Raw genomic sequence first — 16,466 nt, 5'->3', positions numbered from 1 at the left:
AATAGAGAATAGAAAGGCTTTCTATTTCCGCTTAACTTGGGACGCGGGAGATTGTTGTTAAAGGGGCCGCAGCAGCAGGGTTCGCGGTGCGTTCAGGGGTCGTGGGAAAGGAAAGATAAGTTGAAATTTACATACACATGTACACATCAGTGGTGAAAAAATATTCAGATCTTATATTATGCTTTTCTTAAATAAAAGTACCAATACAGCAATATGAAAATATCCCATCATTATTGAAGCCTATTTTCGCCAGTGTGATGAAAAAAAGATCCTGTAAGTCAAATTATGAGAAACTTTCTCAAAATGATGACTTAATGTCTCAAAATAATGAGAAACTATCTCAAAATAATGACTTAGTATCTCAAAGGATTGGAACCCATCTCAAAATAATGAGAAACTATCTCAAAATAATGACGATGACGTAGTAAATAATGAGAAAATGAATGGTGCTCAGCTTAGATTGAATGTCGACCGCTCCTTTGCTGTTTTAAAGCATATAATGACCTCCTAAATGAAACACATAATTTGCAATAACACTAACTATACTAGGTACATTTATAAATGCCGGCGCCAGCAGTGAGTTTCAGAGCCTCGTTGGCGCAGTAGGCAGCGCGTCAGTCTCATAATCTGAAGGTCGTGAGTTCGAGCCTCACACGGGGCACATGTTTTACATCTTTTTTTTGTGGCATTTTGGGAAATAATTTAAATATACCAGTTTTCTTATGTTGGTATGATCGATTTCATCACTTGCTGAAAGCACGGAATTCAAAATATAATATTTGTAAATACAGTCTTGTGCTTTTTGAGGTTGGCCTATATCAGTCGTAATATGTTGAAAAACAGACTAACAACTAGTTTAGTTGGGCGTCTTGGTGGGGGTAACCTCAGGGAGATACACCTTTTTGTCAAATTATTTAAAAACAAAAACAAACCAAAAAAACAAACAAAAACATGGTTAGATACAGTATCAGTACACACATGTATCATGTTTCTCTTCTCAGCTAACAGGAAAAATAAAACAAGACCGTCCATTTATTTACACTGGATGTAACATGTGCACAGGCATTGTTCAAGTTTATATAATGATGACAGAAGTCTGCATATTATATGAGTAAAAACCAATTATTATATGACTCTATGGCTATTAATGACCAGCAGGTGGCGCACATGTTCCACTGATTTCACGTCTCCCACAACAATCAGTCAAGTCGTTACAACGTCCGACCACGACAACTGCTGGCTAAAAGGGGACATTGCGGGCTGGCTTTGATTCAGATTCAGATTCAGATTCAGATAATTTATTGTACCCTTAGGTAAATTTGATTTACAGTGAGTGAGTCATCTCATGTTGTTACGCCCATAGACATGGTGGGAACGCTACACAATGTTTAAACAGCAACGTGTTTTCACAAAAACGTGACCTGGACAATTGGACACACTGCACTTTAATGTCAAATACTCTGCAAAATTGGTATTTCATGTATACGGACAATACTAATAATTTCAATTGTGTGCAATATTCATATATTATAGGCTACATAAATATTTATTTCACCTTAATCTGTGCAATAAGAATATCACCTCTGGTATATTACCACTCGTTACCAATATTACTCTTGTAAATAATCTCACGATTAATTGTATTACATATTTTGACTATTATTGCTCTTATTGCTTTTGTACTTATTGTTCTTTGCTTTTTCTTATTGCTGCTCTTATATTCTATAGGCTACTGCTGTCCACTGCTGCTGTAACAATGCAAATTCCTCATCGTGGCACTTATAAAGTAATATCGTATTTTATCATAAACCACTGCACGTATTGTATAATTTTGTCGAATCTTAGTTATAAAAAGGAGAAAAAGGAGCACATTGTCACGTGGGCTAGTGGCGCAATGGATAACGCGTCTGACTACGGATCAGAAGATTCTAGGTTCGACTCCTGGCTAGCTCGAAATTTTTTATTTATCTTTCGGGGTTCAGGTTATGTTTTTAGACTAGAGGCATTCCCTACACTGAAACAAGTTATAAATACTACCGTATTCCTTGCCATCATGTTGTATTTTCAGTAACTTGAAGTAGCAATGTAGTTACATCAGCATCTTCATCTAGTGGGTAGATTGTAGTAGACTGTCAAATACATACAGCCGAATGCTATAATATGGCAACAACATTTATTAGTATTTAAATTGTGGGATTCAAATAAATTATAAAATAAATAAAATAAAGAATAAGATAAATACAATTTTCTCATATATCAGATAAAGATGGCATTTAAAATAAAGGGCATTACAGAAAGCTTTTGATTGTGCTTCTTAAATAAAATGCGTAATTTTAGAAAAACAAATAATAATAATAATAATTCCTTTCCTCTTTACTGGAACTGAACTTAAACTTCAACCATAAACTTAATCTCACATGTAATAACTTTATAACAAAACATCTCAACACACATTAACTTTTTTCTCCACGTGATTCTCACTGACAGTGGAGTCTCTCCGCGTGTCCAAATGCACGGATTTGATTGGCTGATTAGCGTCACATGAGAAGATTAGCTATGTACAGTCGGCTGAGAGTGTCCACTTTTGCCATAACAATCTTCAATATTTTATCAGTTACAGGTAAAAAAAAAAAAAAAAAAAAGCATTTGAATTAGCATAAACTGAAACTACTTTAGTAGCCTATAATACTTGAGTAAATACTTGCTTGAAGGAGCCTCTTTGTCTCAAGTGGGACATAAACTGACATAAGCATTAGACAATAGATTCACTCTACTGTCATTGCACAGAGAACATGTACTGAGACATCAAAATACAGTTTAGCATTTCACTGGAAATAGCAGTAAAATGCAGTGTCATGTGAATAATACACAAATAAAATAAACAGCAAGGATAGAAACAGCTCATGTATGATACGAATACCAAAAAAATATTAAATAAAACTATCACTGCTTGTTGTGTCAACTGAGAAGGAAAAGAAAAAGGAAAAAAGAACCCTATCCCTCCAAACCTGCAGAGGGCGACCCCAGAGCCAAAATACCAAAATAATCAGGAACAGGAACAGGAAGTGGACCACATTCACCTGCTGCACACCCAGGAGGTTTGAAATGTTTGTCTGCACTTTCAGTCAGGCCCTCTTACCTCACACACGACCGCAACTGTTGGTTGACCGAAGGACGCAACTGGTAGGGGAAATCAAATTGCAATTGTGGATATTTTGTGAAATTTGTAGGCAAAGTAAATTAAGTTGAATTGGTTGTATCATGATTTAAGTGATTTACTTTATTGCCTATATATATTATTTATGGAGTAATTAAATGATTGAAAAATGTACTGTAATACTTTCAGTTAATGTAACAAATGAGACTTAAGTTAATTTGAATTATTACTTACATTTGTACATTCACATTTATTTAGAAATCTTTTGAAGAAAATGTTTATTGATTGATTTGAAACTAATTCATTCATTTTCTGTTATCGTAGATTATCAACCTACTCCACCCTACCCTGATCCATCCATTATCTGTTCTGTTCTGTACCGACAAAACCAAACCCATCTTCAAGGAAAATAAAAAAATAAAACTATGGAATGGAGTTGAGTTGTCCCTTGCATCCCTGCGGTGAACAAAGCAGTTTTTCAAGTTTGGGCAAAGTTGTGGTCGAAGATGACATAACTTGACACTGCTAATAAAAATGACTGATTTTGTGTTACCCCAGGAGGCATAGCTACACTATAGAGACCATATCACATCATATAATACAATAGCAGATCAAGTTTTAACACAATATTTATTTAGACATATTTTGATATATCTTAATTTAGTTTATTGCCACGTGGAATAATAATTATAGACCAGTCTGAGGCCCACCTAAAATAAATCCAAAGCCCACCAGTGGGCCGCGGACCACAGACTGGGAAGCACAGAATTAAGCTAACTATTAGCTTAAATGTTGCACACTGATGAAACCACAGGTGGAGTCTCATAACTTCAAGGTGGTAAGTTCGAGTCTCACACGGGGCAATTTTCTTGTTTAAATGTTATTTTACAATCAGGCGTTTTGGGAGTTACATATTCACCGTTTTCTTGTTCTCTCCCTTTCTTTCTGTAGTTAATGTTGTCACGACTAAGTAGCCTATTAAACAATGCAGTCCTTTTTTAGGTTGTCCTCAGGATGTCACAGCTACACTGGGTTACCTAGCTAATGGAAATTGGTCAACAGGTCATATCATATTGATGGTGGATCTAAACTAATTGTTCAAGCATATATCACTATGACAGAAGTCTGTAATTTCTATGAATATTAATTATTGATATTAGGTTAAATGACTCTACTGTGACCCTTGGTTAGCAGGTGGCGCCCATGTTCAACTGTTAAATAGTGTTTTCCACTGACTTCACAGCAATCATTCAAGTTGAATAGGTTTTATTTGCAGAAAAGAAAAAGAAAGAAAAGAAAATAAAGAACATGAAGCGTTTAAATAATTAAGTTAAGCGAGCAATCTGTTACGAAGCGACACAGCTCTTTTTTATTCTTCTTTTTTTTGTTAGCTTTTTTTAAATGTAGGCCTAATTATAAAGTAGTCTATAGTCTATAGTGGCCTTCATGCTTTCAAATACGATAGTAAGTTGATTTTTATGAATGCACATGTCAATTAAGTAATTGAGCTGCAGTGAGGGAGAGTCAGAGACACAGAGGGAGGGCTCTGAGCCTGTCAGTGGGCTCCAGGCAGTCTCCGGCTACAGATGAAGTTTTCCATCAGAGTGCACCGTGGGACTTTTTGGAATTCATATTAACCATCCAGTCTCTCTCTCTCTCTCTCTCTCTCTCTCTCTCTCTCTCTCTCTCTGCATGTGCCTCTTCTTCTTTCTGACTGAGATGTTGCGATGTTCCGTGCTATCTTTCCAAACGCGGACTTGTTTTGGGTGATTTCGTTATATTTAGTTTTTGTACCGGAGGCTGGTTGTAGATCAGCCGATGCAGACAGCTGTCATGAGGTGAAGACAGCCTACATGATGCGCCAAATAGGCCCGGTGGAGCTGGTGCCAGACAGACCGGGAACAGGTCAGTGAGCCCCCTTTGAAATATCAAAGGAATATGAATATTGTGGTATATGAATTCCACAAGGGTAAAACATGAATAATAAAATATACTGCTAACCTTATACCATGAAGGTCTATATAGTTAAAATATATAATGAAATGATTGAAAACTTACCATAGAAAACTCCAGAAATTACTAAAATAGCACTGGAAAAAAACATATCTCAAGTTAATATCTCTCTTCCTAACAGGATTTATGATATTTTGTCACATCGCTGAGACTTGTAACACACACACATGCTTTAGACTCTTAGTTTTAGAAATGCCAAATTTCAAATACAGGGAATTACCATTGTGTTGGGTAGCCTACACTTCTCTTAGAGGCTATTTCCATTGAAAATGAACTTAAATAGTCTGAAATACTGATATTGATCTCTTGAAAGCACAGTTAAAGATGCTGTTTTCCAAAGATAAATGTTCTCTTGATTTTATATGTCTGACCAGTGTTGAATTGTTTAATGAAATTGCACTCAAAAAGAAAACATAGAAAGGTGAGCCTCAGGATTCATCTAGTTAGCAATCACTGTAGATTTCTCTGAGCAGTGTGGAAGATGATAGAGAGATTATAAATCAGTTTGTAAAATACATAAGAATCAGATTTTAGTCATGTTGGCTAATCAGTAGGCTGCCAGATATCAATAGATATCACTTGGATAACTATATTTTTCCTACAGGGGAGTTTGTTTGTGGTTGGTAAAACTTAAATGTAATTTTGCAGCTTTCCAAATAAAACATAAGGAACTGTGTATTAATGTTATTTGATACTGTGTCATGTACTTGTGGTGTTATTAATTGTTAGAAAGAAACTATAGTGGCTTTAGCATTTTCTTTAATTATTATGGTAATTGTCTTTATTCAACACCGCTGCACAACAGAGACTTTTGCGTTGGCATTCAGTCAGTTGGCATAGTCTGGGATGAATTAGCTTGCGAAAGGTGTCATTTTAAACAGACTGCACAATAGTTAATTGGCTGCTTTTTTTCTTGACTGAAACTCTCCCTTCAGACAACGCACCACTGCCTGGCTTTGTTAATAGTGTTTGCTTCTCATTGTCAAACTGTGAAAATGAGGTGGTTGCTCTGGAAATGTTGTAAAATGTCATTATTTATTTTGAAAATGGAAACTTTTTAACACAAGGTCCACTTAAATAAACTTCTCAGGCACTTTTTTTATCCTGGAACAGAGATGAGTGCCTCAATCTTCCTCCATATGCTATACATCCACCTCTTCATTCATACATCACTTGGTAATAGTGGAGCTTATTCCATTAAAACTGAACGCTGAGCTGCTTAACATTGGGAACATTTCCTATAAGTGGACTTTTCTTTTTGACACACTAGTTTAATGAATATTTTTGAAACTAAAAAAGAGGTCACACATGCTGCTGAATCATGCTGACTGAGTTAGTTGTGGAGGAGTTGTTTCCTAGCTTGGCTGTGCAGCTGCCAAACAACCTGCTGTCCTAATTGCAAACGAGGAATGCAACATACCATTATCAATAAATAGTAACCATCTCTGCTATGTATCCCATTGTCAGCCAGCACTAATATGAATAGCCCAGCTTTGATTGGCCTTTCTCTCTCTCTCTCTCTCTCTCTCTCTCTCTCTCTCTCTCTCTCTCTCTCTCTCTCTCTCTCTCTCTCTCTCCCTCTCTCTCTCCCTCTCTCCCTCTCTCCCTCCCTCCCTGTGTGTGTGTGTCAGGTCAGACATAGGTGACCGGTCCATTCCTCCTATCCCTCTCTCTCCCTTGATCTCAGTCAGCTGCTTGACAGCTTGGCTTACAGCAGTCTACCAAAGTCAGACTGCTGCACACACACACATACACTTTGGTGTGAGTGGTGAAGTGTCGCCCACTCTGCCTGTCATCATGTCGAGTCCCAACAGGCTCATTTTAGAATTATTTTTGTGGAGTCATAAAACCGAGTGCACGAAATGCTTATGGATTCTTGTCAGTTTGTTAGTAATAACATGACAGAAAAGGATTTTGTTTAAGCTTAGGACAACCTTTAGGATCAAATCTGTACGACTGTTATTGCCCATTGATGTGCCCAAAGTGAAAAAAAAAATTTAATGGTGGAATTCTTTATTTTGAGAATATATTCATCATATAAAAAAAATATCAATATGTCAGTTTATCTATTAATTGTGAGGAACATTTTGAACAGGAGAGTCAGCCTGAAAAATCCAATTACTAACAATTATTATTATTATTATTATTTACTATCAGTTGATTATTTTCCTGATTAATAAATCTAGTCTTTAAAATGGTGAAACATGTGGGTCGGTGTTTCCTACAGCTCAATGTGACATCCTCAAAGGTTTAGTTTTGTCCAGACCACCAGTCAAAGATATTAAATCTACCATCACGGAAGACTAAAGAAACCAGAATATATTTACATTTCAGAAGCTGGAGGCAGAGTCTTCTTAAAAAAGACTCACAACTCCTAAAAATGACTTTAAACTAATGAATCAATTATCAAAATAGATGTGTGATTAATTTTCTGTGAATCAACTTGTCAGTTAATCAACTAATTATTGCAGCTCTGGAGTAAAGCTTTACAAAAAAAACACTATTCTGTTTTGGGTAAGATTTAACCTGCAAATATTAGTGGACCTAACATCCTCCACTAACACGTCCATGTCCTCCGTCTCTCAGATGAATCTCTCCGAGTGTGTGTCCACCCTGGGCCCAGCTGCTGCACCAGTAAGATGGAGGACAGTTACATGGCAGCTGTTCGGAGTGAGACACAGCAGAAGATGCGGTCCTACAGCTTCGAGCTCAAGTATCTGATCACTGGACACACCAGGGCCTACCAAGGTGAGGTAGAAACATTAGAGGGGTAGAAAAAAGGTGTTAGGAAAACAGTAAATGGAAAAAGCATATTGGAGAATTGAAAATAACAACACTTTGCATGCTTACAAAATAAAAAAGTATCCTGTTGAATTTAGATGGATAGAGAGCACATATTGATTTCCTATTTGAACTAGTGCTGAAATCCTTAATCCCTTATGAATAAAGCAGTCTTTTTTAAGTAAAACTGCCCCAAATTCTTCAGTTTCAGTTTATAAATATAAAGAAATATAATATTTTGTAGTTGTTCCTCTCTGTCATTTCATTGTAAATGACACATTAACATTTTTTTGACATTTTGCAAAATTGTTGGAAAAATTATAAATAAGTCAATTGATGATGAAAATAATCTTCATTTGTTGTCCTGATTTGAACTCTGTTTCATTTGTACTGTCAATCATTGTTTTCCTGGTTTTATTATAATTGACTAAATGTGACTTCAATGGCACTGGTGATTTTGATGTTTTAACAGTTCTGTCAAGTGCTGGTAGCCCCCCCTGTCATTCTTACTTTGTGTGATCATCATGAAATAGCTAGTTTGTGTCAGGGTGGTGGTGTGAGGCCAGTTTATTTTGTGAGGCGCCACAGTGGCTAGCCAAACAAACAACTGATGTTCGATTGAGTCTTTGAGAGAGCAAACTCTCAGAGGGAGCAGCGGAAAACTTTGTTACAACTCTCTGCTCTCTTTCTCCGTCTGTCTGTCTCTGTCGCTGCGATAATCAGGTTTTGTTCTTGACCAATGAGAGAGCGAGGGATGGAGAATGTTTACATTCAGTGCATATCCGCAGCAAAGTGTTGTTGCTGGGGGCAACAGCCGGTCTCTAACGGCCTGCTTTGAATAGGAGGAAGAATACTCTGCTTGTCCACTTGTCTCTCAACGCTATTCACCAGTCTGTGTGAGCATGTGTGTGTGTGAGATACAGATTGTGTGCATGCGTGTGTGTGTGTGTGTGTGTGTGTGTGTGTGTGTGTGTGTGTGTGTGTGTGTGTGTGTGTGTGTAGTGCACACACTATGAGAGGGGTAGGGTTGATGAAACCCAGCAGACAGACATGGCAAACATGTACCTCTCTGTTTTCCTTTTTTTCTGTCTCTCTATCTCTTGCTCTACATCTGAATGCACTCAGGCTCAGTTTCAGCTGCTATTTATGCCCCACGGACAGCTAAACCATCCATGGGTAAAATTAATGGAAAACGCCCATACACAAAAGAGGGCTGAACAATGACAAAACTACAGCGAGCAAGAAGAGAAAAGTTTAAATTGTCCTGTATTTACTTAAATTGTATTCAGGTTGAAGCTCCACAGATCAGTGCTTTATGCTAGCAATGAATAAAATGACTATGTGCAGTATGAAATGGGTCACTCTTGTAGCCTGTTGTTATAGTTCTATATTTCTTCATAGAAACCAAAACAGAGCTCAGTAAAGAGAATATTTGACTTGCATTCATCAGGTGGCCAGAAACACAAGTTAATGTTAATTAATTTACACAATTAGCTATGACAACTTTAAGGTGATATAATATGTCAGGTTTTCTGTGAGCTAGTTGTGGAATTATTTTGCACTTAAAAGGCAAAAATAACTCATTAATACAGCTTTAAACATCAGAATTTCTTCATTTATTAAATAATTCAATGAATTTTGAATGACCCTGGTGTTCTTCAACAGCTGAGCTGAATCGCAAAGGACCCCCTCTCCTAAGCACACTGATTATAACCCACTAGAGAAACTGAGACATGCCCAGAGCGGTTGTAGTCAGGCTCTATTTACACCCTGTGGATTACTTTGGTGTGTGTGTGTGTGTCTCTGTAAGCTTGCGTGTGTTTCTACTGGCACTGTAAAAGACCCCTGTGCCCTCTCTTCCACGCCGCAGCTGTCATCCAATCACAGAGGCTGAAGAGATAATCACATGACCCCAGAGTAGTCTTTACCGTGTCACTCGATGCTGTTTGTATTTGAGTGGCTATTGCCAGGACATGGGTATGCAAACACATAAAAGTGAGACATTCTCACTGCTGACAGGTTTTTTTTTTGCTGCATTGTATCACATCAGGTTAAAATGGGTATGAATGTACTGTAATAAAACAAAAACCCATGTTGCTGCAGTGTAAACTCCCCCTGTCTATCTTACATAAGAGACATGTGCATGCTTTTCTAGACCCATAACATCTTGCTTATGTAATTGCATTTGTTTATTAGTTATTTAATAAGTTGCTTGATAAATTGCTGTCATCTGGAGAGTCAGGTGGCCGCAGCTGTGATAGTGAAGTACAAAGCTATTAGGACACACATATACACACACAAACATGTACGTTGAATGACAGAGTGACTTGGTGAAAGTCACAGATAAATAGGTTTCTCTCTCCATTACACCCAGTTGTCGGTGCGTGTGTCAGGATGCCACCAGATTGACATCACCCTTTATAGTTGGCAAGTTTCAAACATAGACACACACACACACGCACACACACACACACACACACACACACACACACACACACACATATACACACACCACCACCAATCTCTGCTTAGGGGATGGTTCAGTCCACTTTATTAGACCATGCAGGACATAGGAAACACAGTGGATCAAGAGATTGGGCCTCTCATTATCACCTGACTATAGATAACAGGGTAGTGAAAACGAGCTGCAGGATGAATTAAGTTGTGAGCTATTTTGGCTCATATGCAGCAGGATAAAGTCAGCTCAAGGTTAGTGAGACACACGTAACACGGAAAACTAATATATACACAGATGTATGGGGTATGACATACAGTAGCCTAAGTGTGTCAGTTATACTCCTGTTCCAAATTGAAAAAATAAAGATATAGTGTTAATGGGATACATAATACACTGTATATTAGCTGCATGCAAAGTTTATTCAATTTCAGAGAGACTATATATGTTTGCTTCATACAGTATATTTAACACATGTCAAAGGTTCCTTTCTTGGGCTGCGGACCAGTACTGGGCGTTTGAACATTTGCCATTTGTCGTGCCTCCAACAACAATATACTGATGTCTGAGAGTCTGTCTCTATTTTTTAGTAACCACAAGGAAATACAGAGGAAATAACGTTTTTGGTTTCTATTAAGTTTTTATGCTCGCCCACTCTCTTCTTGCATCTCTCTCGCACTCTCTTTCTGTGATTTGGTACTGAGACTTATTTGTGTATTGGGAGGATACATAGAGAGAGATCATTGCCTGAGCTACAACTTTGTGAACAGTCTGATGGTAGACTTCTTCCAGTGACCATACTGATAGGATGTGGAGAGGTGACTTAGTTAACACTAATGCTTGAATTGCATTCTATCAAACTTAACAGAGATGGTGAATATGGTAAAACATTATACCTGCTAAACATCAGCATGTTAGCCTTATTGTTAGCACCCTGACGTTAGCTTTTTGCTCCAAGCACCAATGCACCAAAGTACAGCCTCACAGAACTGCAAGGCTGTAAATTCTTCTATGTACTAAGTATCATTCAGACAAGGAACATCAAAACTAAAATTCAGTATACAAGGTGCCAGTTTTCCATCTGGATGAATTTGGATTAGCCAAGCATACACTCAGTGGTGTCGTTAATTTCCTTAATATGCAGTTTAGTTAGTTATTATGGGTGTCTAACACTATTTTACATGGTACAATAACTAAGAATATCTGTCTTTTCTCTCTCTGCAGAGACGTTTGAGTCGCTTCTGTCCTTTACATCTAATCTGACCAGCACCCTGTTTGACAACGCCTACTCAAGTCTGGCATCAGAGTGTCGCCCCCTTGTGCTTCAGCTGTTCAGCGACATCAAATACCATCTTTCTGGAGACTCTAATTCCTCATTGGACAACACTGTACGTCGTTTCTACAATGATCTCTTCCCGTTGGTTTACCGCCGTCTTCTCAACCCCGGGATCGGCCACGCCTCGCCTCAGTCCTATTCCTCCCCCTCCAGCAATCACGACGACTGCTTGCGGATGACGCGGCAGGATGTCAGTCCGTTCGGACCCCATCCTCGCCTCCTGGTCAGCAGCCTGTCCCGTGCACTTGGGGCAGGCCGAGCGTTGAGCCGACTGCTCAAACTGGCTGGAGAGGTGGTGAATGCGACAGAGAAGGCTTCGTTATCCAGAGAGTGTGGGCGGGGGTTAGTGAGGATGCAGTACTGTTCCCACTGTAGAGGGCTGACGCTGATACGGCCCTGTACCGGACTGTGTGTTAACATTATGAGAGGATGTCTGGTAAGTCTTGGTCATGTGTATCTTTTTTTTTCTGATTCTGATAAACAACAGTATTGGATTCTGTTTTCTTGTTATTAGATGATGCCTGGCAAGTAAGTGTGAAAACTGTACACAAAGGAATAGTTAAAGTGTTTGCTTTCCTATCAAGACCAAGAGGAGCAGATCAATACCACTCTCATGCCCGTATGTATAACGCCAAAGGCAAGAGGCAATTATCTTATATTAGTATGAATAGTGGAAGCAGGGGCCTGGTTCTGTCCAAAGTTACAAATTCACCTAATAGCACCTTTAAAATTTTAAGATTTAAATATTGTATCTCATTTGTTTCATCTGCATACAAACACTTGGATTTTGCTCTATCTATTTCTTGGCTGTTACAAACCAAAAAATTACCAAAAAACTTAAAAAAATATTACTATTATTATTATTATTATTATTAAACAAGATACAGTGTGTTAATTAGAGGTGCTTGCACATGGATAAAGGGAGTCCTGCTAGCTGTTTCCTTTGCTTTCTCTCTGAGTTGACTTCAGCTTAATAGTTAAGCAGCAGGCATGATAATGGTATTGATCTTCCCTTTTGGGAAGGAGGCAAATAAGCATTCTCCCAAAATGTCAAACTAAAGACACCTTAAATACATTTTGCACTTAAACCTCCTGTCACTTTAAAAGTAAATATGTTCAGAGATATCATTGGAATATGTGTGTTTTGCTCTTATAAATTATTTGTAAAAGCTAATCTAATGAACGGCTTTTCACATTGTATGTGTGCATGTTTTGTGTAGTGAGAGTTTTGTGTGTGTGTGTGGTTGTGTGTGTGTGTGTGTTTGTGTTTGTGTGTGTATTGTAGCAGACATTATTTCGGATTCATCACAGGCTACAGATTATTTGTCTCCCTCTGTCTGGGGAGAAGCAAGTAACAGATTTGTTGTAATGTTTCCATTGCTTACACTGCTGAATCAGTCATTCATAGCATTTTAACTCCACTAAATTATTTCCACATTAATTTTGCGGCCAACGACTAACATGAGAAATGCCAAGAGAATTGGCAGTGTCTTCACTGCATTTTACTGGGCGGCTTCGAAATTTGCTGGACAGCTTTAACGGCACCCACAACAGAGAGACTCCTTTACAGCACAAAACTGGAAAAAAATGCCACTGCTCATCCTGCTTGAGAGTTTCTTGGAAGTGAAGAAAGTGTGAAAGTGCAGCTGAAAAACAACTCCCAACATGTTTATCTTCGTCAGTAAAGCAAAGGAGAAAAGAAAAATACGTACAGCAAAGTTAAGGAGAACCAGGAGGACAAGAAGGAGCAGCTTCTCTGTAACAGGAAGCAACTAGGTTCATGGGAAATGGGAAATCCATCTCATTTAAAGGAATGTCACACCGCTGTCATGTGATAAATGATGCCAATTGTTTCATTGTGTCTCTTTTCCATCCACCTATTGATATGTCTTTTTAAGGAAAGTAAGGTGTCATAATCACTCTTTCACTGATAGATTGATGCTTAGTTATGCCATATACAGCACATTTGAGCTAATTTACCAACTTTTGGACATTACATGAAAGAAAAGGGTTAAAATGACACACTCATAATTTTAATGCAGTCTTTGATTTCAAAATGTACATTTTTAGCACCACCAACTTCCAGTCTTATTGGAAGTTTTTCAAAACATGAAAACAAGCAGTCCTTTTTGCTTACATCATCAATCTCTCCCTCCAATCCTTGAATCCATCTCTCATTTTTTCTCTCCATTCTTTGTTTTTAGGTGGGTGTGTCAGAACTTGGCGCCCCTTGGGGGAGTTTGGTGGTATTGCTTCAACGGTTAGCTGCTACTTTAGCAACCAGCAGCAACCACAACAGCATGGAGCTCGCTCTGTTGGCGGTCCGAAACCATGTGAATGACGCTATACTGCACGCTCAGCTGCATGGGCCACGCATCACTGCCACAGTAAGCAGGGGGGATGAAAGAATGGAGGGGAGGATGGAACTATAGACTACATAGATGTGTGAAGAGATGATATAAGTTTTACATGAATGCATTGTATTATTGAGGAGAAAGTCTATTAAAAGTTGTTTGTTACACACTCACAGATACAGAAATGAAAGTTAGCATTTTTGGATTTGATGCCAGTCCTCTACACATTATGAAAACTGTTTAACTATTGAATTGAATGAATCCACCACTGTTCAAAACTAAATCAGGATCAGTAACAGATTGTTTAACTATCCTTACTCATATACCCCAATAATAAAGTCATTTGAATTTTGGACACAGACTGAGGAAGGCCGTGGGTTTCTTTCAGTTTGGCAGTTGGATCTCCTCACAAAAGCCTTGTACCTAGATGGTCTAAAAACAGACTCATTCTTCAGAGAATCTGGGGTTCCCCTCAGTCTGTGTGTGTGCGTTAATGCGTATGTATGTGAGTGTGAATACAGATCCAGCGCCAGACAAAGGCCCTGGTTGGCGGGACAACCAATACCCAGAATGCAGCTTGGTTCTGAGTGATGAGAAAGTTTCTGTGGCTAATCTCTGGACAAACAGACGACACACAAACACATGCATGCATGCACACACTGTTGGAGGAAGAAATAGAGTAGCCGTCCAACCTTTGAGAGAACACTGTGGACTTAGTAGAGTAGATTCCTGAGAAGTAAACAAACACACACAAGCATAATCACACTGATAATTGCGACTAATAAGAACATACCACTTCATTCAATGTTTGATCAAGCTTTTTATTCATGAGACATACCACCAAAAGCTAACATCAGACCTTTTGACAGTTTGTATGTGCTGTGTGCAGCATTTCAGGGACAGCAGATCCTTACAACACACCCTTTTGATACAGCAGTAGTTCCTTTGAACAAATAAGACTATTGTGGAGAAAATTTAAAGCTACTGGCCTCTGTCATGCATTTTTCTCCACTGTGTTGGGTGGTTTTGAGAGGAATTTGGCCTCCTTGTTGCACTAAAGAGCACTGCTTTACAGCTCCAAAAAGAAACTGTTTTTACTGTGCAGGTTGTACAGAACACACATCCAGTTTCATTATTTTAACCATGTAACTTTAACTGTATGGTAGTTTCTGCTACTCAATTTAGTACTGTGCATATAAAAATGAAGATCCAGATTAGGATATCTAAAAGGAATAAGCCAGAGAATCTAGTTATCTTTGACTTGCCAGATCAGTGACCACAACCAATACATTTCTAGCTATGAAAGGCCGACTTCACAGGAAGCACCTCCCACCAACCTGAGTCAGTTGCAAAACTCAGGGAATTTGAGAAAGCTGAAGGGTTAAACATGAAGCTTCTGTTCCCCTAAGTTATATACAACACCCAACTTCATACATTTAATAGTGCAAACCAATATGGAACTTTACATGAGTTGAAATGAGCACATTTGGAACATGGCGAGTAGTTACTATGAAGGTATATTGACCTCATCTGATTAGACAGCAAGGGTATGTCAGAATAAAAGGTTGCAAACCCTCCATGCTGTCTCCTCCTCAGGTAGAGAAGGTGTGCGGACCCCAGGGTGCCGGTCCCATGATGATGAGTATACATCCCACCACCACGCATGTTCCAACATCTGTGACATCATCAACCTCAGAGAGGTTATCCGTGACTTCACCACCCTCAATGCGCCCTACTGTTCATCAACACCTGCAGCCACAATCCCGCAGGTGAGACACATACATGTGTTTAAAGTATATTGAAAATATTTAGGGAAAGTTAGGGTTAGAATTGAGCTTTAGTAGGTGAATTATCAGTGAACAGAGAGACTGAATAGGCAAAATGTGGTTTAGGCAAGGAGGGCATGTCCTTGGATCAACATCCCACATTGTGTTCCTGGACCAACATTGCGATTAACCAATCGCAGCTATGACATCATCAGTGTGCTGCTCCTGTGCTTCTTTCAAAGTAACGTTGTGCTTCTTCACAGTTAAGCTTTCTAAATTGATGTTGGAAGGCCACATGTATCCTTATTTTTTGCTTTGGTCAGCATAATTAATCAATAAAATGAACATGATAGTTTTTTCCAGAAACAATTAGGCTAAGGATGTGAACTAATTTTGGTTTTGGCTAGTTGAACCATACTTATTCAAGTGAAAGACGTTTTTGCTTTTTTCATAGGCCCCACTGACAATAACAAAAATATACCTTATATCTTATAACAATATAAAAATACATCATACTGACTTGGTCAATCCTCACTTATGCCATATACAGCACATTTAAGCTAATTTACCAACTTTTGGAAAATGTGATGTGAAAGAAAAAGGC

At 38.4% G+C, this 16,466-nt stretch overlaps 1 protein-coding gene and 2 non-coding genes across 3 annotated transcripts in view; all 3 read left to right on the top strand.

The window, feature by feature from the left end:
* The first annotated feature begins 588 nt into the window (after positions 1-588).
* Positions 589-661, top strand: trnam-cau (transfer RNA methionine (anticodon CAU)). The gene has a single exon. It is a non-coding gene; the product is annotated as a tRNA-Met (tRNA).
* Positions 662-1,880: 1,219 nt separating this feature from the next.
* trnar-acg (transfer RNA arginine (anticodon ACG)) lies at positions 1,881-1,953 on the top strand. The gene has a single exon. It is a non-coding gene; the product is annotated as a tRNA-Arg (tRNA).
* A 2,855-nt stretch (positions 1,954-4,808) lies between these two features.
* Positions 4,809-16,466, top strand: part of LOC128361434 (glypican-5-like) — a 53,314-nt gene continuing 41,656 nt past the window's right edge. The window contains exons 1-5 of the mRNA XM_053321895.1: positions 4,809-5,062; positions 7,757-7,918; positions 11,631-12,178; positions 13,947-14,129; positions 15,693-15,865. Of these exons, the coding sequence (XP_053177870.1) occupies positions 4,885-5,062; positions 7,757-7,918; positions 11,631-12,178; positions 13,947-14,129; positions 15,693-15,865 (1,244 nt within the window). The 5' untranslated portion in view covers positions 4,809-4,884. The remainder of the gene's footprint in view (positions 5,063-7,756; positions 7,919-11,630; positions 12,179-13,946; positions 14,130-15,692; positions 15,866-16,466) is intronic.

Source organism: Scomber japonicus, chromosome 7, assembly GCF_027409825.1.
Source record: "Scomber japonicus isolate fScoJap1 chromosome 7, fScoJap1.pri, whole genome shotgun sequence".
NCBI lineage: Eukaryota > Metazoa > Chordata > Actinopteri > Scombriformes > Scombridae > Scomber > Scomber japonicus.
The sequence above is the reverse complement of the archived record's forward strand: the minus strand, read 5'-3'. Positions and strand labels throughout refer to the sequence as shown.